General features: G+C 42.6%; 1 protein-coding gene across 1 annotated transcript in view; it reads right to left on the bottom strand.

Moving 5' to 3' along the window:
- Positions 1–21,370, bottom strand: part of CMTM4 (CKLF like MARVEL transmembrane domain containing 4) — a gene marked incomplete at both ends in the record, with an annotated part of 31,481 nt that extends 10,111 nt beyond the window's left edge. The window contains 2 exons of the mRNA XM_082489465.1: positions 1,945–2,121; positions 21,185–21,370. Coding sequence (XP_082345591.1) covers positions 1,945–2,121; positions 21,185–21,370 — 363 coding nt within the window. The remainder of the gene's footprint in view (positions 1–1,944; positions 2,122–21,184) is intronic.
- Between the last annotated feature and the right edge of the window lie 1,783 nt (positions 21,371–23,153).

Below are 23,153 nucleotides of genomic sequence, written 5' to 3'. Positions count from 1 at the left end.
AAACTAAAATACTAAACTTCTTAAAAAAAAGAAAACAAACAAACAAACAAAAAAAACACAAAAAACCACACACACACAAAAAAAAGCCACACCCACCCACAACTGGTTGGATTTTTAAGCCCTCTTTTCTCTGAAGAGCTCTAACAGAATGCTACGCAGACACAAGTAACGCTGCACTCCGTCAAAGCAGCAATTCTTGTCACTCAACTACTGCAAGATGTCAGAGTGGCTGAAAGGACCTACTAGTTACACACTGATATCTACTGTGTTATTGGGGGGGTGGGGGAAGAAGGCAGAGAGCTGCATTTAGGCTTCTGTACTTATATACGTTCAACACATTGTCAAAGTGTTCTGGTTGGCAGTAAAAGTGTGCCACAGGGCTCAACAACAGAACAAAAGCTAGAGACATGCAGAAGTGCAGGTATGGAAGTCATTAAACCGACTCTTCCAGAGATGCAGCCCCAGCTCAGTCGCGGACAGCATGCATACCACTCTGTAGTCTCTTGATAAAAAGTCTCAGTCAAGCTCGCTTTGAACATAAGCTGGATCTAGTATTCACTGTGAAACCACTTGCATCGCACCAGCAAAACTCTCGTGTATTTTATGACACTGATGCACTGTGTAAGTGCTTGTCATCATGCTCTTGTACATCCTACTAGCATGTTCTGAACTGTATGGTATAAAAAGATGGTTTTTGATTGCTGTTATCAGCCATCAGGCTGTTGTGATGTTCATTGAACAACCAAGATGGCAACAGAACAGAGACTACCCTCTCTCTGCAGCTGCTGCTTTTCAGCTTGCCACGAAGATACGTGGTGACAGTGTCAGCAGAAGGGAGACACAAGGAGCAAAGTCGAGACAACCCAGTGACATTCCAGTGGTTCCACTGGTTTCGTTTTGCAAGCCATCTGGATCTCCCCCACCTACAGTTACCAGTCACAGCTCTCAGTCCCTCTAATCTATCTGTCAAGTACTCTTAGAAAAAGTTCCTCAATAGATCAAGCATCCCCAGGATACAAAGGATCTTCTAATTCCACATTGCAGTCTCATTTTAGACAAGTCGTTTAGGCTTATAAACAGTTACTGCAAATTGCAACATTAATAAATTACATTAAAAACAAACAAACAAAATCACACAGAAACCTCTGGGGTTGGTCTCCAACAGTACTTACAAACTTACTGTTATAGAATAAAACAGAACACAGGCACACATGTATCTGTACTGTCCAAAGAAGTTGATATAGATACTGTCCTTGAAGCTGACACATCTTTTGCTATAGTGACTAACGTGTTGATTTTTTGACCTGTGTTTATGCAACCCAATCTGAAAGTTTAACTCATAATACAGCATGGAAATGGAGACTCGTACAAAAGGAATGTGCACTGCTAGCAGTACTCTTCCTAAAACTCCTCATATTTGAGAACACATTAAGCGTTGTCGGTCAATGTTTAATAGTTATGTGTGCAAGCAATTCAAAACACCTGATTTTCACAGAAAGGACAATTTTTTACATTACTACATGATGACTGTATTAATCTGTGTAAGAAAAATATATGTAGCACGACTGTCATAATATAAAAAACAGCTTAAGAGAGAACAACAAGCTACTGTAAATACAGCATCTGTCAAAGTTAAATAACTACAGGCTGAATTTTTATCCACTTCATCCACAAACAGTAATTGCTGGCATTAGTAGAAAGTTTTTCCTTCCAAAGGGAATCTACCAGAAGACAATTTTTGTTCTATTTAATGTAGTTTAATCTTGCTACATTTCAAAGCTTATTCTGCTGTTAGTATTCAAAATAAATCTAATGTATACTTTACTCTGCATAAGGAACACTCGTACACAATCTTAAACAACAGTAAAAAGTAAAGTTCAAAGATCAAACTTAAAAACAGATTTGTGGCTATTTTTAACAGAGTGAGGATTTGTATGAACTTACAGTAAGATTCCAGTTGATCTGCGGTATTCTTGTGTGAAGATTTAGACTGAACATAAGCAACAGAACTCCAGTAACCACCAATGCACTACAGCTCACAAACTCGAAGAAATAAAGGCCTTCGCAAGGGGAGCATTCCATGATGGTCTCTATGCAGATGAACGCAATCAGTGCCAAAACCTAGGAAGAAAAACAAGTGGAAGAAATATAAATAGATTTCCACATTTTGAAAATAGCCACAAGTATTCCTGAAATTTCCATTGGGAACATGATCAGTTTACACTCAGGAATGTGTGATTTTAGTTTATAACAGGGCACTGTCTAAAGAGCAAAAACAAAGGCAAATTAATGCAAGACTTTCTGGATATCTCCTGTTCAACAAAGTATATTTTAGCAAAATTACAAGGAGTCTAACATGAAAATAACTGAGACACGCAGAAAGGCACGAAATCCCTTTAGGCCACTGGCTTAATATGCAAACAGCTCCTCAAACATTTTATTTAATTTTTCACTCATGATATGCTATTCCAAAACTTGAAGACGGAATGCATTTGTCTGCTGGGCCAACCTCAAGCTCAGTTATATAGTATTAATATAGTGTGATTATGAAAGACATTTCAATAAAGCTGTTATTTAAAATTCACTACCAACTTGAGACCTAAATCAATTCAAAATAGAATAGATTCAGGATCTTGACCAGCCTCCAAAAATGCCTGCCTTTTTCATGTTTTTTATCATCAACATGCTGTTTTTAATATAAAAACATATTTTATCATTCCCTTACTAATAAGACAATAAAACAAGCAGCTAATAGATGAAGAAACGCCTGACGCTGTGAACACATACATCTAACTGGGATAGTGGTTAGTCACACTGATTTCAGAAGGTATCTTGGAAGAGTTAACACAAATGTAGACTTTCACAAGATGAGAGTTTAATTTACTATTTAGGATAAAGCAGTGAAACTCACTATACTTAAAAACATCTGCCCAATGGACAAAACTAAAATATATAAAACCCGTACATCCATATCAGCTACCACTGATAGCTACCACTTAGCTACCATTATATACCACTGATTAGCTACCACAGAGTATGCAACTTAAGTCTTGTGTTTCAAACTGATTCCTCTTTAAATATAACTGGTAAAAGAAAAAACAGTCACATGGACAGTTTTGTTTTGTTGGGGGTTTGGTTGTTTTTTGTTTGTTTGTGATTTGGTTGGTTTGTTTGTTTAATTTTCCATGACAAGCAAGGAAGGCCTTAAGAGTGTTTTGCTTTGGTTTTCAATACAACAACCCCCCCCCAACACCACCCACTTACATTTTTCAGAAAGAATTCACTTTCAAAATTCTAATGAGACCATAGTAAGTCACTTCAATTTGAGGATGAGGAACTCAGGGAGATAGCTTCCTCAGAGCTAAATATTCCATCACTTGAAAGTTTTGCACAAAAAACCCCCTAAGTTTAAAAGATTGACAGAAGCCACAATATAAATCAGTTTCTGCTAAATCCTTCTTTGCCAACTTCAATAATGTTTTGCAGATACACTTTCTTCCAGCACTTTTTGTGCTTCATCCATTAATCTGTCTTTGCCTCCTACAGCAAAACTAGCAAAATGAAGAAAAAGGATTTTGAAAGAAGTTACCATTTTTGTCACTACCATCAGCAGTAATTCTAAGTAAAGGACAATAACCCGCATGCTTTGTTTGCCACACACTTCAGAATACAGTAGCTAATTTAAGTCCAAAAGTGGATTAAAACAAAGCAACACAGTTATAATCAAAAAACTCACACTTGTGCAGAAAGTATCTCACTGTTGACTTGGCACACTGTCTTTAAGAGAGAGCACATTGTACTCATTTTTGCCAGCTAAGAGAGCAGGCCAATTGACATCAAACAAATTCCAAACGGATTCCCAGTGACTAAACATTTAACTTCAGATTTCATCTTTACACTGAATAACTTTGGAAAAAAAAGTAAGAAAGACTATGCAGTGAAACAGAACGTTCAGAAAACCAGAATCAAAGTCAAGCTATAATTTCAGCTACGACACACACACACACACAAAACCACTGTCCAGAATGCAGCTTCATTTTACAGTATTACCATGCAATGAAGTCCACCTTTTCTGTGTACAAAAGCCTCATAACTGAAGATGACACTGAATACAATTTAAAAAAAAAAAAGTAAAATCTAAAAAGAGTCTTAGTTGTCTCAAGCAGAACCAGTATCAAGTATTAACACTAAACATTACCTGGCAAAACTTTAACTTTTAGATGTTCCAATATAGCAAAGTCTCCATTGTTCTTGCCACTATTTTTGATATAACAGTTTTAAAATTTTTATTCTTTTAAATTAAATGGTTTTGCAATATTCTCTAGAAATACTGCAGTACAAGCCCAAACAATATTAGGTTCACTTCTAAAAACATGAACAGCTCTGAATTGTGCCACCAACGTTCGGCTGAAGGAGCCAAAAAACTCAGGGACACCAATTGTTCTGCTAGGCAACTGCTACTTGGTGTATCGAGTCTCTGCTGGTTTGCTGGTAAAAATCTCATGCTGGCTCTTCTCCATACCAGAGAGCATTGCTGCTTCAAGGCTAACGTACCCATCTGAGCAGGCAGGGCTCAAAAAAAGATGAAAGAGTTTCTTGCATACAGCATTGAAAATAAATTATGTACTGAAGAGGCACTTGAAGCAATGAACTCTGATCATCACATTCCATGCTCCGAATTAATAATTAATAAACCTCAGAGCAATTCTACCTTAAGATTTCATTTTATCCCTCAAGAAATTATGAGACATTTACATGTGACACACCCTTATAAGAAAAAAAATCGTTAGTTGTGTACACTTAGGTTTGACTTAACCTAAGTAATTAAGCTAATCTCGAATGCAAGCAGAGATGAAGCTCTGCCATCCGTCTCAGGAACGTGGAGCAGCACTTGTGTACGGTGGTCTGGGTTGCGGCAGCCCAACTCTGCTGATATGTTTATCAGAAACAGTGGGAGGAAACCTCAATTGCTTCAGTTCATGATGGAGATTGTGGCCTCAAGGCTGAGGCTGTATTTCGGAACCATGCTCAGTAACTGACTACAAGCAGGCGGATTATCATCACAGAGCAGATCGGGACACCTGAACGCTCGTCGGTTGAGGGGACAGGGTAAGGAGAACACTCCCATGCACACAACTTATTTGTAACACTTTTGTACTTCAAGTAAGATTCCAGCTAAATACGTTACTGTTTTTCTTGTGATAAAAATATATTTAATCCTTCTCAAAGATTATCCATCCTACCAGTGCTACAGATAATACCTTCCTGTTAACTGCCCATTATTTGTCTCACAATGAATGCTATGACAAAAACTAAAACCCAAATTAATCACCACATCAGAAAATGCTATCCTCCCACAGAAACTTCCCTTTTCGTAAACACAATAAAAATCTGTCTTTAATAAGAAATATTTTCTCTTTGAAACATCAGAGTAATCTTGTCCTCCTACACATTTACAAACTTGCCAGAAGCATCCTTCCAATTAACTACAAGTGAAGTGAATCTTCTATAAAAACACTAGTGTTGCTTTCACCGGCCAGTCTGCTCAGAGAAGAACCTAATTTTGTTTCTAATAAAAAAAGCTAACTACTCTGAACACATGAAATGAAAGTGAAATACATTATAGAATCAAACCCACGACATAAGAAAGATGTAGACCTGTTGGAGCGGGTCCAGAGGAGGCCCCGGAGATGCTGGGAGGGCTGGAGCCCCTCTGCTGGGAGGACAGGCTGGGAGAGGTGGGGGGGGTTCAGCCTGGAGAAGAGAAGGGTCCACAGAGACCTTAGAGCCCCTTCCAGTCCCTAAAGGGGCTCCAGGAGAGCTGGGGAGAGACTCTTGATCAGGGAGGGGAGCCATGGGACAAGGGGGAATGGCTTCAAACTGGAAGAGGGGAGATTTACATGAGATATTAGGAAGAAATTCTTGACTGTGAGGGCGGTGAGCCCCTGGCGCAGGGTGCCCCAAGAAGCTGTGGCTGCCCCATCCCTGGAGGTGTTCAAGGCCAGGTTGGACGGGGCTGGGAGCAACCTGGGCTGGGGGGAGGTGTCCCTGCCCAGGGCAGGGGGGTGGAACTAGATGATCTTCAAGGTCTCTTCCAACCTAAACCATTCTATGATTCTATGACTTAGACAGCTACATTACTTAAGTGTTGTTTAAATGATGCAACGTAAGCCAAAGCAGCTTGCCAAAGGCCATGGCCCATCCTGTGATAAAGTTCATTAAAAAAAAAAAAAAAAAAAAATCTGTTAACATTGTAAGATAAATGCTTCCTTCTCTGCATTTTTAAATGTATGAAATAGAGAATTTATGAGACAGGTAGTGAATTAATATAATTTTGCCACGCAGGTGGTTGACATGGCCTGCATGTCAACTGCAGGCAGACCAAGAGCCAGCCTCAGCCACCCCAGCTTATTTTCTGAGGGACTTCAGTGCAGGTTTAGCACTCATCATTTTCTCCCTGTTCTCTCACAGAGCTCTGTACTATAATGAAAATATCTTTTCTAACTTACATTTATCTCCAGTGCCTGCCTACCACCATCACCGCCTCCTGCTCTAGCTAATTTACATGCCGCTCACAGCCCACCAAGGCTCAAAGACCTCAACAGTCCCTTCTCCACAGCTTCCTACGCTCCTCCCTCTGCCGCACCACACATCCAAGACAAAACTGCTGCCTTGCCTTACTGTGTCAGCAATACACACCCTCCTGGGAACAGGGAGGAAGGACAAACCCCCCCCCCCATCTCCCCCCCCCCGAGAGGCCTCCATGCTCCATCCAGATGCCATCTGAGGGTGCAGGGACTCGCTGCCACACGTGAGGGACTTCGGCACAAAGCTGCAGCAGAGAAAAAACCTCACTCCCAGCTGCTAAAGCTTCGCCCTTGCCTTGTAACACTAGTCACCACCGTTACCTGGGAAAACCAGGAGATGGGATGTACCTAGGCCTGACTCTGCTTCCCACCACTGTAGTTACAGGATTAGATAAAAAAAACCCCAAACCCCAGCACTGTATTGGAGCACAGGTCTGAGCCAACCAAACGCACACTGCCCTTTGTCCGATGCAGGACGCGACCCCACTTTTACATCACACCTCTTCTCATAGTTTAGGGTGACGAGTGTTGACAAGAATTTTTTCCACAAGCAGAAGTTTCAAGGTTGGTTTACTGAGCAAAAATGAGAAGCAGAATGTGGTGGTGATCTCCTCTTACATGAATTACTACTCTCTCCCACAAATGACACAGCTGCAGCTTTCTCAGGCAGAGTCAATTGAGAAAGTCTCCTCTGATGGATGAAACAAACCTTTTCAACTGGTTTTGCTTTGCACCAAGCACTTTGGGGAGCTTCCTACTCCACCCTAATTCCTCCAATGCTCTAACATTTGTATAACAGACTTTTATTACTATCTTTCCCTTTTTTAACAGTTGCTTTTAGCTACCCTTCTACTTCCACTCTTCTTGAAATAAGCACAGTAAATATTGCGTTGAGACGCAACTTCGTCATTCTACTGGATGCTCAGGTCCATGCAGAGGCATCGTAGGCTACCTGCAATACCACCTTTTTCTTGAAGAAGGGAGATGCAAGAGACTGGTCAACAAAGCAGGACTGAGAAGTATGAGCTTCGGGGCAAGCAGAGAAGAGGTCTGGGTCTGCCCAGACTTGTGACCCAACGTGTGGGGTATAGGTCTAACTTTGACGGAGCAAACCTCCCCCTGCCCTCATCTCCCACCACGACATCACGCAAAGGTAGGAGGAGAAAAACTCCAAGAAGAGGATTAAGTATGAGATGTATTTCCCTATAGTGATTTTTTTGTGCTTTTTGTCTCAAATAAACTGGCAAATTGCTATCCATTGTTATTGTGTGGGACATTTAGGACTGCTCAGAGAGCCCTGCACAGCACATGAGCTACCATGTTTGACTCCCAAACAGCACTGGACCCCCACGTACAGACTCCATTCAGGCCAAAGCAGCCCCTCACTGGAAGGGGATAAAGCAACTACAATTTCAGGCCATTTAATTCCTGAAAGGAAGCCTCTATTCTGGGATCCAATGTCCTTTAATTTAGCCACATTAGCCTCCTACCGTTATTGTATTCATCTCAACTTTCCTGTAAATTCCCCTGGAGAAGCGCCCTTAATGAAGAAATCATCTGCCTTAGGGCTATGTAAATGGCTTATATTTACATCAATTTCTTGGCAACACTGGCACGTCAGCCGTAACATGCTGTATTTCCCCAAAATGGAGAAAATGTGCTACGACAGGCACCAACGCTGAAAGAGAGCTTTTAGGAGGTTGCTAATGGTGTATTTTTCCTGTCAGAACATGTTGTGTTTTATTTTTGAAGAAAATAATCAAACAACTTTGCGCTAAAAATAAAAGACAGTTCTGCAATGAAAACAAAGTAAAAAAATGAGTTTTCCTGTTTATCTAAAATGTTACCACAGAAAGCCTTATTGTGTGGTTAAATGACATAATTACGCATGATTTCCAAAAAACCACAAAATGGTCAGCATTTTTCCTGCCTGAAAAATACCCACAGAATTTTAGTAAGAATGTCACACTACCAAGACATTTTACATCCAGACTGTTTAAATTAATGGTAGAGCACAATACATATGCACAAAATAGAGAAGAAATAAATTGCTTTTACACCACTTAAAGTATCTGAAGACATTAAACTTTCTTGAATTAAAATAGAGATTTATTGTTCTCATTTACTTGGCCCAGCAGTCCCAACTTAATGTATGAAACCAAGTGGGTCTCATTCCTTGCAAAGCACATGCACTTCCCACATCTAAAACAGCTGGCACAGACACGAATATTTGGGATCATATGGCTTAAACGCAGTCCTGCTTCTCCAGCAGGAAACCATCTTTTACCCTAAGCAGAAGAATGACTGATTTCCCGCCTGTTGCTAGTCTGTATCCTTAAGACTAAAAGAAATGTGTTATTAACTCTGGTAATTGGACTGCAAGGAGCCTTAAATCACAAATGAGTATTGAACTTTTACAAGATAGAAAATTTAGGAAAACTATGCTTGCCATAGAGGGAAGCTTAAGAAGCACCAGTGGTTCAGCACTGTGGATAAACTAAAACTTGTGCTCTTGTGGCACAAAATACAATGCTGAACAAATCCAGAGAAACTCAACCGGACCTCCAAATTCAACTCTGATTTGGTTTTGGTGGTGACAATAGAAGTAATAGCAGAACATTTAAATTTCATATCTTATTGTATCTTTAGGGTTTTATATTAGGCTGCCATCCTTAAGTTTCCTTTATTTCTTAGTTCACTTTTGGATATAACATGGCAAGACTTCACCACATTAAATACTGTGGAAACTTTATTAAATCAGCTGATCATTTGCCACCTCCAGCAGTTTATTATAATCCTTGAAAGACTCAGCTACTGCTGACTTCCCTTTCTCAGTTTAGGCAAAAGACCAATTCTAAATACAGAACATATTTCTGAGACCAGAAAGATTTTGATGGTGCATTATAAGAAAGGGTCATATTTAACAATGAGGGTAATCAACACTCAAAATTAACATCAAAATGATAGTTGTTTTGAAACAAAGAGTACATCAAAATAACACATTCTAAAAAAAAAAAAAAAAACAAATTAACTGGACTAAGGTGAACAGAAGAGATTCTCAACTGGCTAAAACAGAAATGCATCAATTTTAAAAGTGAAATTAATCATGGAGTCTAGAGTGGAAAAAAAAAAGCTGCAGACATAAGTAGTGACTTATTTCCTGCTAACTATGTATTAGTACAGTGTTTCGCTTATTGCTCGGACACACCTATACAACATTCTTATCTGCTAGATAAACGTAAACCCAAGTCCACTTCAAATAGCATTAAACAAATAGTATTTTACAGTACAGAAATATTTTATGGTGTACATTTTAAAAGAAACAAACACACACACAGTTCTTCCTGTTACTGCTAAATAATTTAAGATTTTTTTCACATGACATTTCTATTGTCCCCAAAGCAAATCCATTTTAGCGTTCAAAGTACTAATTCAATGTGCAGCCTGTTGTGAAGCCCTGGTTTGCCCATTCTGGAGGTGTCGGTGAGCGGACCCACACCGTGCTGCTCCACGCCAGTCAGCCTCAGGCTGCAGCATCAGACCCGGCCATGGCCACCACCTCCTCCCCGTTCTCCCTGGAGAGCTGGGTGGCTGCTCACACCAGTGCCGAATGGCACGAGGCAGCTTGCAGCCCCATCTCCATCACCATCTCGCCGCGGCCCCACCTCTGAGTCTGGCTCACTGTTATTTTGGCACCTGTAGAGAGTTGCTCATCCCTACTTGGCCAGACTTTGTAGACCTGACTGCGAGTTTGTCTTATTACTCACAACCAATGAAAACACAACTATCTTCCTAACAAACAAAACAAAAACCCACCAACCAATCAACCCACTCTGATTTAGGTGTATTTCAGTTTTCATCCAACCAAGCAGGTGACCAAAAGAACCACTGAACAGAATCTGAAACCAAGGTGCATGGCGAGGAGGTATTTGTTTTAGGCACATTACATTTCCTTACAGAAACCTGAACGACATTCAAAGACACCTTCCAGATAGATGAAAAAGGACTGTCCCATAAACAAAAGCTCATCAATGGTTTAGTAGCAACCCCATCCTATAGGAACATTCATTTGGAGATTAGAGAGCCATACTTTAAACAAAGGCAAACAAAACATGCAAAACGTAACCGGTTCCTCCCATAGATTTCTTTCCACAGGAACCTGTGCCTCCAGTCCCCAGAAACTACAATTCATGGGTATCATAATTCAAAATATTTTCATAAGCAACAGGTCCTGCAAGACAATAAACAAAACCCCAACATACTGAGTTATAAATTTCTAACTTTCCCATTTATATGCTGTATTAATCACAATTCCAATGCAACCCAGTGAAATGAACAACTTGTAAATGGAAAGACTTATTCTGTACCTATAGTACATTGAATTGCGCCAACAGCTTCAGCAAGTAGACATAAAATAGTAAATTATAGCAGGTAGGGTTCCGCCTCCTCCTTTTCACCATTTCCTGATATTTGAGGCTTAATTTTCTCATTCATTGTCTCATACTCATTTTGACAGACATCAGCAAGCATAACTTTCTATAGCCACCTCTCTCTAATTCCCAAATATCCCAAGCGAGTCTCTCTAATGATACTGCCTGGTGCAAGGCATGGCAGATTCCTCAGAGGGAGCTGCAACCCACAGAGGTTAGGCAGTAAAATCCCCCTCGGGATTTTACTCCCCCAGGGGAGCAGCGGGGACACGCTGCAGAGCAGCTCTTAAAAAAAGAGGAAAATCAACACTTTTGACCTGGCTTCGTGTTCCCATTCACATTCGCAGGCGAACCTGTGTTGGAAACCTGGCTAGTCACAACAATAATAAAGCACAGTACTGTAAATCTGTAACAAACAGTAGGATAAATTAGTTGGGTTTAAGAAGTAAAGGTGTACTCATAAAATTTCTTGAGTATTTGATCTGCACAGCCTCCTGTTTAACTAGCCTGTTAGGCTATTTTAAAAAGTGAAATTTCTATTTTAAGACTATCAGAATCAGTCTGTACCCTTTAAAATCCCATTTAATCTCAATTATGAGTAAACATCAAACATCCCACAAATACTAAAACAAGAAAGGAATTTTAATGAGAAAACAATCAATAACTTAAAAGTAGTTCTAAGGAATCCATGCAAGTTTTTGGGGGTTGTTTTCGTTTAAAGGAAACCGTGCAAAATGTCCTTGCTATCCCAACGTTCCCAAGATTGCAATCTGAAGGCCCCCTTAGATGCCATGCCTTAAAAGGCAAAAAGAGTCTAGACGTACTGGTAAAACAGAACATTAAAAAAATAGATGTAGGCCAGAACATTAAAGAGTGCTGCCAGCTGTACTGGGGAATGCATGAAACCTTCAAGCCCGTCTTGCTGTTTAGACTCTCTCGGAAGCATTGCACAGTAGTATCTCATCCAAAATAGAAAAGAGCCCACAAACTTTCAGTGCACAACTGCAGATCCACCTACTCCTGATTTTATAACTCAAGAACAGATCTGCCCAAAGACTGCAAACAAATTTGGCACGCTGCAAACAGAGGACTATAAAATGTTGCCAACAACACGAAAGCCCTCAGACTCTGGGAGTAATGCCTTCGCCTTCTCAGGCACCATTCTTACTGCCCTGTCTCCACCCACTAAACACAGAGAACATCCCAAAGACTTAGGACGCTATCCTATAGTTCTACAAGAGCACTTTTCCCAAAATACCTTAAAAATGTTACTAAGCAAAAATCATATAAAAATCACCATATAAAATTAAAATATCCTAATGTTTAATAAAAGGTTTCATCTACATTAGATAAAAAGTTTCCAAGTGTTAAATGCCACATTTTAGAAGAGTATGTGATCAAACAACTAATTAATTTATTCATGACATTGAAGTGGCAATATCAGTTCCTAGCATGAAAATAATTTTGTAAGACAAAAGTTACTGAAGTTCTACAAGTCTTGAATAACCTTAAGTATTTCATAATATTCACAGCTGTGTTTGTTGCTTTCTTGCGTGAACATTTCAGTTTAAAATGTACAAAAGTACAGAAAGTTACCAATATGGAAGTGTTTGTAGTTGATTCGTAAAATAATTTTGCAAAAAAATGCTAGAACTGTTATGAGTAGTGCTGTATCACTGGCACATTTATAGCGTTTGAAAATAACAACGTTTAGCGTAAGTGAAAGTTACAGCAAAAGTATCACCCTATGCAACTCCACATCCAAGCACAGGACATATTTCTATGTACCGGGCACTTGGTTGCTGCACTTTTAAGCTATGTGGTAATGAAAGTAACTACCAGGAACAAATTCAGCTCACTCACAAGCTGAACACTTTGTGAACCTACATACAAGCCAAAGAAAATTTAAAGCAGTGTCTCAAACAAGACATTCAAGCATCAATACCTGAATAGCAAGTTACATATTCAAAACAGTTTTAACTGCAGACAACGCTGAAGACACTTGTTTGGGTAAAAATGCATCATATTCTTCCAAGCTAACGCATTAAATACTAGAGCTTTAATTACAGTTAATTATACACAATAGTTAGAAATGTGATACTCAGAGTTATAGCTCCCAGTTTAATTTGCACACAGCGAGGTTAAGACATTAAAAGTTATTCGGCTTACCTGAAGCCACATTTCAGGCATTACACCGTTCTAGGAACATGCTGCAGTGTGAGTACAGATTTCATCCTGCACATCTAAATAAAACAACGCTTGAGACCTGTCACTGTAGAGACTGCATCACTTGATTCATGCTGTTGTGTACTGCATGGGCTTTTCAGCTCGGATGAGTGATACGGCCAGCACCAAGACCTGTCTGCCCATAGTCAGTAACGTTTTTGACCCATCTTTCCTCTAACTCATGGTTGTACATTCTTACACCTATTTTATCTACACCAGGTTGGTGTTATCCAGCTTTTGCTTTCCTCCTCCCCTCCCGTACTCTGAAGAGTTGATGGTACAAGTTCCAGAGAAACCCAAACATTACTTCCACGTTTTGGAAGCAACTGACTACACAAATCACCTGAAAATTAGGTGACTTATTTAAAAAAAAAAATTAGAATGCATTTTTTTTAATCCAGCTCTAATTTAGAAGTAACAATTACTACCACTACAGAGTAACAGCAATTGACCCACTTTTAAGATGTCTATTCATTGTGCATCGAGTTCCCTTCATATACAAAATTTCTGTACAAAATTATTTGTTGATGTCTAGAAGCAAGGCAGGTATTTCCAAAATGCAATTTTGAGCACAGGATGATGACTATCAAAAAGCGTGCAAGTTGATTTGACAAAACAATGCATTAACTTGCACCAGAAATAACAGATTCCTCCCATACTAGTTATGTTACAAGAAAAACATAACCTCTTAAATTTCTAGTCCTTCTCCTTGTCTTCTTATCTCAAGATGATAATTAAATGACTAGAGAGGCTCATCAACAAAAAACATTACTAGAAAGATTATAAGAAAAGAAGGCAGCTTTCCAAATAATAATCCCATTAGAACTACATTTCTTACTGTAGCATCTACAATTAGTATAGTGTATATATTACTATTACACTGGTTCATAACGGGAGGAAAAAAATAGAACATGCTTATTACAGAGATTATGGAAATCTCTTCTGAAAGCAGAATTTAAAACTATCCACCATCTTAGAGATATTTATAACAGGAATTTTGAGTTTACTGACAGTAGGACACCAGTTCCTGGCCAGATGATAGTGGAAAGACACCATGAAAGAGACCAAAACCCATTCACCTTTCCATGGGAAGACAACTACAGTCCTGTCTTTATTTGCACACAGAAACAATAAAAAGCAAAGCTAAACAGAGTTACTTCATCCTTCTTCCTTCTATGGTAAATGTCACTATAAAAATATTGTCAGATGGCAATGCAGACCTTTAAAAATAAATCTTTCCAAAGAGAAATCAAGTTTCAGAGACACTGAAGAGACATGGTTTTCCTAAAGAGGATTTCTAAGCATATTTGTGCATTACAAATTTGATCTTTTTAATACAGTATTATAACAGTCTTTTTCTAAGACCAAATGCCAAAGATCATTAGTATCCACTGTCACACCTAACATCTTCTGAACAAGCAGCTACAAATACCACTGAGAATCAAAGCTCAACATAAAACATGCAAAGTCACAAGGATTTCTTGCATAAACACGCATTTATCATTTGGAAATTACAAGAGAATAAAAGATGGAAGACACAGTTAACCATAAAATGACTATAAATTACCAATGCAACCCTAGGACGTAACAGGAGAGGTATCTCCAGCAGAGGCTTGGAGAGTGCCATGCGATACGCACTGGTAAGACACACTGGTAATGTTACCTACTACTTGGGTTGTGCCTACTGAGAAACATGAACAAATGGCTATAAACTTGCTAGAATTAAGTTCACACCAGAAATGAGGAAGGTTTCTATACCTCTGAAGTGCAGAAAAAAAGAACAAAAGCTAACATTAAGGTGAAACTATCACTTATGGAAAGAACTGTCAGGATACCACAGCTGCCTCAGGAGGCTCAGGTGTCTCCTGCAGCGCTCCACTTCCCACCAAGACCACCAAATGCTTTATGTCAGGACCCACAACCTGATCACCACAGAATGACCTTACCATGCAATAAATGACCAAGAATGTCATCTACTGAACTCTATCAGGTAGAGTCTAATTGTCTGGAGCTTAGTTAACAACTCATTTACATAAAACCAAACTTGACAATAACCAATGTGAAAGAAATCTCAATTTATTCACACTGCATTCAGTGGCCAACTGGTAACATCCGTGATTTACTGAATGACAACTGCCTGTAAAGCATTCGGCTCCCTGCTCTAACAACCCATAAACGAAGCAGATGAGAAATCACGCTGCGGTGCAGTACTGCAGACTCGGGGAGAACGGACCAGCGAAGAGTTAGACACGCCATAAGATGCGACACACCAGACTGGGGCGGGAGGTTGGGGACTCCATCTAATCCTCCACTCCCAAAGCGATCAGAATGAGAAGCTGGGCTGAAAGCACAAGGCAGCAGCAGCGATAATTAAATATGAGATTACTGAACACCTCCTAATAGTTTTCAAACATATTCTAATAGTTACCAATTAGCTCACTCCTTAGAACATAGATGTTATTACTCTAATTTTTTAATATAATAAAGACTATTGAGAATTCTCATTGTTAATTGCCCATGTAGACATGTACTACAGGCTTTTTGTTTTCTTCATTGCAATAGATCCTGATAGCAAAGAATTTTACTGTAGTCCTGGCCTTAACCAATTTCTAGATCTGGAAATGTATAATGACAGTAAACCACAAAACAACTTTTTCCAGTGTTCAGGTACTCTCCACCAATGAAGATGGAACTTTTTATTCTGAAAATTGTGAACATATGAACTGCTATTCCCACCAGTTTTCATGTAGCTCAAAATCTTGCCTCCACTGACAGGCAATAGGATATGCTATAGAGAACAAGAGGAGAGCAAGCACGCAGTGATACTTCCCAGTGCGCTCATCAGCGACTTGTAGCTCAGAGACCTCCCAAGCAGAAGTATTATCTTCTTTAAAAGGAGCCTCTGATGGATTTTTGCAGCATTTGGAACAGACACATGAAGAAAAGAAAGTCTAGGGCTGTCCGAGCCACAGAGGCCATCACTAACCACCACAAATGCCATCCTCTTTTAAGCTAGCATGTGATGAGGGTTTTCTGACACTTGCTACTTCCATCAGAAAGTCGCTCTGATCTTACCACTCCAGTTAAACCGTTCCCAACTACCGCCAATGTCACCAGCCAGGTACAACTCTTCACATCAATTGTCCCAGCTGTTAAAGGTGACAGATGTTACTTTAAAATCAAGTGCCTGTGAAAACCCAGCAGGATCTGGGTGAGAACCAACGAGGGTCCCAACAGGGTCCTGCCTGGTTTCCTCGTAACTCACCCAGTGGCCTGATGAACAGCCCACCCAGAGCTACAGCTCCCAAAGAAACCGAGCAGAGACAACAGGCAGTCATGGTTCGCCATGGGAATTTCAGTGGGAAATGTATGTCTACGCCCAACCTTAATGGTAGTAAGAACGCTGAAGGTACAGAGTTATAACAAAGAACAATAATAATGCATTTAGAAAAGCTAAAGAGAAAATAAAGTGAGAGAAAAAAAAAAACAAACAAACAAACAGGCAATCTCATCTAAACTGAAACAATTTCCAGTGAAGAGGTGGTACCTGCTAACCAGCCTGTCTCTTTTGGATGGCAGCAATGATTCCTCACATAGTAAAGACCTTTCTTTGGCAAGCACACTCAGAAAAAGGAGAGACTCTCCTGAGGAAATTCAAGCGAATGGGGAAGAAGTACTGAAATGAACCAAATCATTCGACGATGTCCACAGGAAAGTTTTCCAGGGATATCTGTTTGATTATTGTACAATAATCTCCACGGGAAGTATTAAAGCCCCCAAAAGCATGAGAAACATTAAACCATGCCAGAGAGTAATGAAAATAAACTCTAAAGAGCTTTTCTGCTCTGGTCTCCAAGGACAGCTATCTAATCTCTCACATCTGCCATATGGCAAGGTACTGCTCCACCTAAATGCTGGAAAGTCAGCTGAGAATTTTCACCTAGACTTCAGCTTCCCCAAGGGAAAAGCATTTGTTTGGTTAGTACACAACTGCACTGGCTTGTCACTGACTTTCATTTCAAGTTCAAACCCTCATTAAATAAAAAAAAAAAAAAAGGCACAAAACCAAACATGAGAGCTCCATACTACTTTAAATCCCCCCTCCCCCCCAATTCATTTCCCATCCCACCTGCCCGAGGACACCCTATCAGGTGCCTCAGGCGCCCCGCAGCCCTGAACGCTCCTTTCCCGACACAGTCCAGCATTCGCCACCTTCCTTCCAGCTCCTTCTGCAAGAGAGGCGTACAGCCCCAGCCCCGGTTACAGCAGATGTTTCCTCACAGATCCAAACACGCACACGACTATTTCAACAGAACAGCAAGATACAGGCAAAAGAGCTACTTTCTGAAAAGCTCACTACCTAACAATAAAACTTTCAAAAAGAGAAAAATCAGTTCAATACTAAGCTGTTCCACATGGGTCCTTTTTATTACTTCCTTGCTATTCTTCACACTGACTATTACTGACCATTAGCGGGCAGCCGTATGTACTACCTAACTGTTCTACTTAGCCTTGGATATTAATAAGAAGCCTTAAATAGCAAAATACAGTGTTCTTAATTTGCACACCCAATTTAAAATTAACAAAAAAACATAATGCTGTTCAACCTTTTCTGGGAGCCAAGGGAAAACAAGCCAAAATAGGACTCAGAAATAAGCTGCACAATGCTATACATGAATCATTATCATAACCCATTATGTCAGTGCCCCTTTAAAGGACACTTCAGGGCATATTCTCTTGAAATGTTAATAAATATGAGTTAAAACTATTCTTCCCTCTAGCAGCACTTAAATTACTCCATATGCCCAAAAATGTCATACTGCTTTCCATCTCGTAACAGCTCCTGTAACAATATTTTGGATCAATAAAGACAAATCTACAACAAAATAACAGTCCTACGATTACCTGTTTTCAGTCCTTGGGGTTTTGTCCCCCCATTCCCTGTTCCTTCTGCTTTTGACAAACAAAAATGTGCATTTGGAAGAAGAGCCGTTTAAGCCACAATGCCCAATAGTTATCCTTCATATACAGCACTAGGAAGTAATTTGCGGAAAGTCCTTCAACTGAAGATTAGAACAAACGGCAACTTTTGTCTTGAGCTGATACTTTTGTCTGCCAATCATATATATATATATATATATATATTTTAAGACAAATCCTGATGCTAAACAAAACGCATGCACTGTAATCTTTCCTGTAGCATTCTTTTTACTAGAATATATTTAGAGACCTTTTATCTTAACCAATACTTGCTTTTTTAAGTTTTCTTGTGTGCAATAAAGGGAGTTTGTCCTCATTTTTAAGAGCTAGAGTTCTATACTATGAACTTTGATACATTTTAGTTCCTACAGTATTTTTGTAAAGGTATTATTAAACATTGTAATTAAAATAATTATACTTGGAAAATAAGCGAATTAAGTGCACTTTCTTTTTTTTCCAAAACCGCTTAGTTTTCCATCGGTTTGCAAATTTCTGTAGTCTGCTCTACCAGTCATTACCATGATTTAGGTAGAGCTGCTTTTGAGTACAATTCTGCAGAAACTAAATGTGTCAAGATGACACATTGGCTTCCACCTCATACTGGCTAATTTAATTCCTTGTTAACTTCTGACCCACTGGATTCATACACTCCGTAGGAACCATGCACAACAGCTCAGATCACTCTTACTAAAAAGGCACAAAACATTGCTCAGTTCCCCTGAATATACTAATCTGCACACATACATCTTCCTAATGATGTACTGGAAAGAGTGACATTCAACACACAAGAAAACTCCCGTATCTGTAACTCCAGCACAGCGTGGTTTTCCCCTCATCGTTCTTTACAAGACTTAAAAAAATTAAGAGGTGTACGCCATGTAACTTTAGAACTTGTTCCAAGCAAACCAGAGTTTCATAATAAAGAATTCACTTACTCATGATCAGTAATCACTCATTTTAATTACAAGCTTTTAACGTAACTTGCCACAGTTATTAGTGTACTACAGAAAGGATCAGCAGTAGCAACAGAAACAAAAATCCCGAGGGCAGATTATTTCAGTGCGTTAGGAAGCACCACCCCAGGATTTCTACCACATGGACAGTTTTTAACAGTTCAAAGACAGGTAGATGTTGCACAGTGATGACAGATTCTTTGGCTTCAGTCCTGAAAACACATAATGCAGATACAGCTATTCCCTGTTGTTAGGCTACTCGGGTAACACGCTCCTTGCTACTACTTGCAGACCACAGATTCTGTCCTAGACTGAGGAGATGAGAAGAAAACAAATTGCGCTTCCAAACCCTGGATTTTACTGGGTATTCCTAAAAAATGAGCATAGATTCATCACCGCAGTTCTCTATAAACTTGTGTTCCTGTTGAACCTAGGATACTTTGAATGTATTTTACATGAAACCTGTACATGCAAGCTTTGCCTTGTACTAACCAGCAGTGGGTTTAAATGCTGAAGTTATATACATATGAAATATTAAATGTTTCTGCCATCACAGTCCTCAAAGAACTCACCCATTTTAAGTGAAAACAATTGCAGCACCCTGTAAAAACCTACTTATTTCCAAGCTTACTGCCACTTTCATAAAACACCTATTTTAAAATATCCTGAAAACCACATCTGTTAATTTAAAAAAAATATTAGTATCAAAGTGACTTTGAAAGCCGATCAAACAACGAGCATCATCAACAGAAAAACTGACAAAACGCTTAGGTGTCATTCCACATTTAGCTTGGTGCGGTGCTCTACGCCTTGCACAGACTCCATCAAACCAGTTTAGCTGTTCAAAGCACATGAACGAACACAGCTTACGTTTCATTTCAGAATGGAAAAACCTGGGTTTAGGGTTTTGTTTTTCTCTGCGTTTCTTTTCTTTTACTCCGTGCACTGAAGAGAACTTCAGCCTGTTACAGGCAAGCCCGTAGGCGAACACTGTGCAGGCACCCACGCCGACCCCCAGGGACAACCCAGGCCTGAGCTCCTCAGCGGGGCACCTCAGGTGGTTCCCCACAGCGTGTGGCTCTCGCTGAGGGAGCGGGACAGACGCACACCTCGCCTCATGGCTGGGCGCACAGTGGTTCCCCCCCATTGCATGGTCCTAGCTGAGGGACCAGGACAGACGCACGCCTCACCTCACAGCCAGGATCATGGTGGTCTCCCCCATGGCGTGGCTCTCGCCAAGGGACGAGGGCCAGGACAGACACACGCCTCACGGCCGGGCACACGGCTGCCCGCACACGCCAGGCGCCAGGGCAGCCTCGCTGGCTCAGGACCGGTGCGTACCTCCGGCCACAGCCACACCGCTCTCCAAGGCCTCTCTACGCCAAGTCCACCAAAGTGAACGTTTAAGACTTAAATTGAAGCTTTTACGTATGGAGAAGTTGCCTTTCCTTTCTCTAAGCCTACACAAAACCCGTAGAGGTGGGCTTTTTGACCCCGCGGCGCTCTGAGGGGGGGGGCAGGACCCGGCGTGGGCACTGAGGTAAATCTCCCACCGAAGCCAACAGGCACAGCCCCGCACCCCGCAGATCCCGCCGGCAGGGAGGCCCGGCCCGGCCTCTCCCGCCGCGCGGGGAGGGGACGCCACCTGAGGGGACCCGGCCCGGACGCTCCTCCGGCCGCCGCTGCCTCCCGCCGCGGGCCGGACCGAGCCTCCCCCAAGCCCCAGGCTGACAGGACGGCCGCCCCCCGCGGCGGGTGACCTCTCTGGCAGCGCGCCCCAGCGCCGGGCCGGGCCGGGGCGACACGACGCTCCCGGCCGCCTGAAATGGAGGACGGTTGGGCGGCCGCCAGATACCGCGCCCGCAGGTACGCACCTCGCCGGCGGTGCCGGCGGCCCCGGGGGCTTTCCCCCGCTCCCCGCCACCGGAGGAAGTAGCCCGCCACGGGCTTGGGGGGGTTCTCCCGAGGGCGGGTGGCGGCGGGCCCGCTCCCCGCCGGCGGTACCTACCACCTCGGCCAGCTTGATCCTGCCGAAGGTGCCCCGCAGGTAGTCCAGGTCGCAGCGGAGGCCGCCCAGCCCGCGGCGCTGGCTGACGGGCTCGGTGGTGGGCTGGTAGGGGCTGCTGGCCCCCGAGATCATGGAGGTGCTGGACGCCTCGCCGTCGAAGCCCTCCAGGTCATCGCCGTTCCTCATGGTGCCGGTGCTGCTGAGGGGCCGCCCGCCCGCCCGCCCGACGAGCTCCGGCCCGAGCCGCGCCGCGCTCACCTAACGGAGCGCCGGCTGCATGGCTCCCCCCGTCCCGCCTCAGGCGGAGCGGCGCGGGGGGGACGAAGGCAGCATGGTGCGGTGCGGGGCGGTGAGGAGGAGGAGGACGAGGACGAGAAGGCGGAGGCGGCAGAGGGGCGCCCTGGCCCCGCCGGGGGCGCGGGGACCGCCCGGGCCGGGCTCTCGCTGTGAGGGGACCGCCGGGCCGCCCTCAGCCCTTTCGGCGGCGCGGCCAGCCCGCCGCTCGCTCCCCCCGCGCTGCCGGCAGGGCGGCTGGGCTCCGAGCGGGGACGCCGCCGCTCCTCCCCCGGCGCTCCGGCGGAAAGGGCGGGGAGAGGCCGAGACCGCCGCCGCCGGGTGGTGGTGCTGCTGCTGCCGCCGCCGACCGGCCCGGCCCGCCCCGCTCCGCCCCCGGTACCGGCTCCGGCTCCGATACCGGCACAGGCCCAGGCCCGCGCCCGCCGCGTGGGGGATGGTGGTTATGCCACCCCGGGGGGAAGGAAAGGTCTGTGGCCTTAAAGGCTTTCTGACTCCGGGGTATTTTTAAACGCGTTGGTGGTGATTCGGTAGTTGGGATAGCGGAAACCCTGGGGGTATTCTTCCGTAAGCCTTAGGAACGCTGTAAAGCGTAATTTTAAATAGTGGCGTTCTCCAGGTCGGCGGTTCGTTTGGGGCAGCCTCTGAATCACTGCGTGGAGATGCTTTTTCTCCTGCGGCATCTCCATGAACAAGGAGCAATTGCGGCGTGATCTGCCAAATACAGGTGTACCCACTGCGGCTGGAGAAGGGTTTTTCAGCGTGGAAAGAGGCAGAAGCTGCTGCGTACCACAGACCGAGCCGAAATTCAAGGTGTTCAGCGTTCTGAGCGGTCATCTGCCATCTCCATCGGCTAGATCCCTCCTTATTGACAGGCTACAGCATTTTCTCCTCTTTCGCATTACTAGTACAGGACTTTCACGTGTATCAATTCTTCCCGCATCTTCCTCGGGCCTCCAAGAGCCTTTCTTATGGCTACAGTTTTTCTGTCTTCCATGAACAATGTGGATTATCAAACTTGTGATTTCCTTTCCAGTCACCTTTGTGTGTTGCTTCACCTCTCCCTTTCAGTTCTCTTGAAGCCCCTTTAATCCTTCTTTTTAGAGGGTTCTGCCTAGTACCACGTGACTTTTAATGTCAATAGGTTTTTCTTCTTTTCTTTGGCCTCTGTATAAGGAGACCCTAGGAAGGGATCAGAGAGCACACCAGGAACCCTGGATGGAGAAAGAGTCAGGTTTTTGTCTACCCCTAACAGTCATTGCTTGGTTAACTGGAGGCATCGTTGGCAGTATGCAGCCAATAAAAGTCTTTTCATAGCTGCTCTGGTACACCCTGGTGCTGGGACAGGCTGATATTCTCAGGCAAGATGAAGGGTCAGGAGATACGCTTAAGAAACAAAACCATTGCCCTTTGGTGAAGGGCAAATGCCAGGAAAAGAAAAAAAAAAAAAAAAAAGAAGAAAACATGAGCGAGGCATGGAGAAGGATGGAAACTGTTGCTTGGGTCACGTGAAACTAGCCTAACAATATGAAATCATAAACATAAGCAGAGAATCCTGCATTGGCATAGGGCTGGCCATGATGGACTCACAGGTTTTTACAGTCTCTTATTTCAGTTCTTGTACAACTCCAGGGAAATCAGCTCCTTTTCTTGCAGGAAATATCATGTGTAGGTA

The sequence above is a fragment of the Vanellus vanellus genome (assembly GCF_965231255.1).
Source record: "Vanellus vanellus genome assembly, chromosome: 12".
NCBI lineage: Eukaryota > Metazoa > Chordata > Aves > Charadriiformes > Charadriidae > Vanellus > Vanellus vanellus.
Note: the sequence above shows the minus strand (reverse complement) of the source record. Positions and strands in the feature narration are given on the sequence as shown.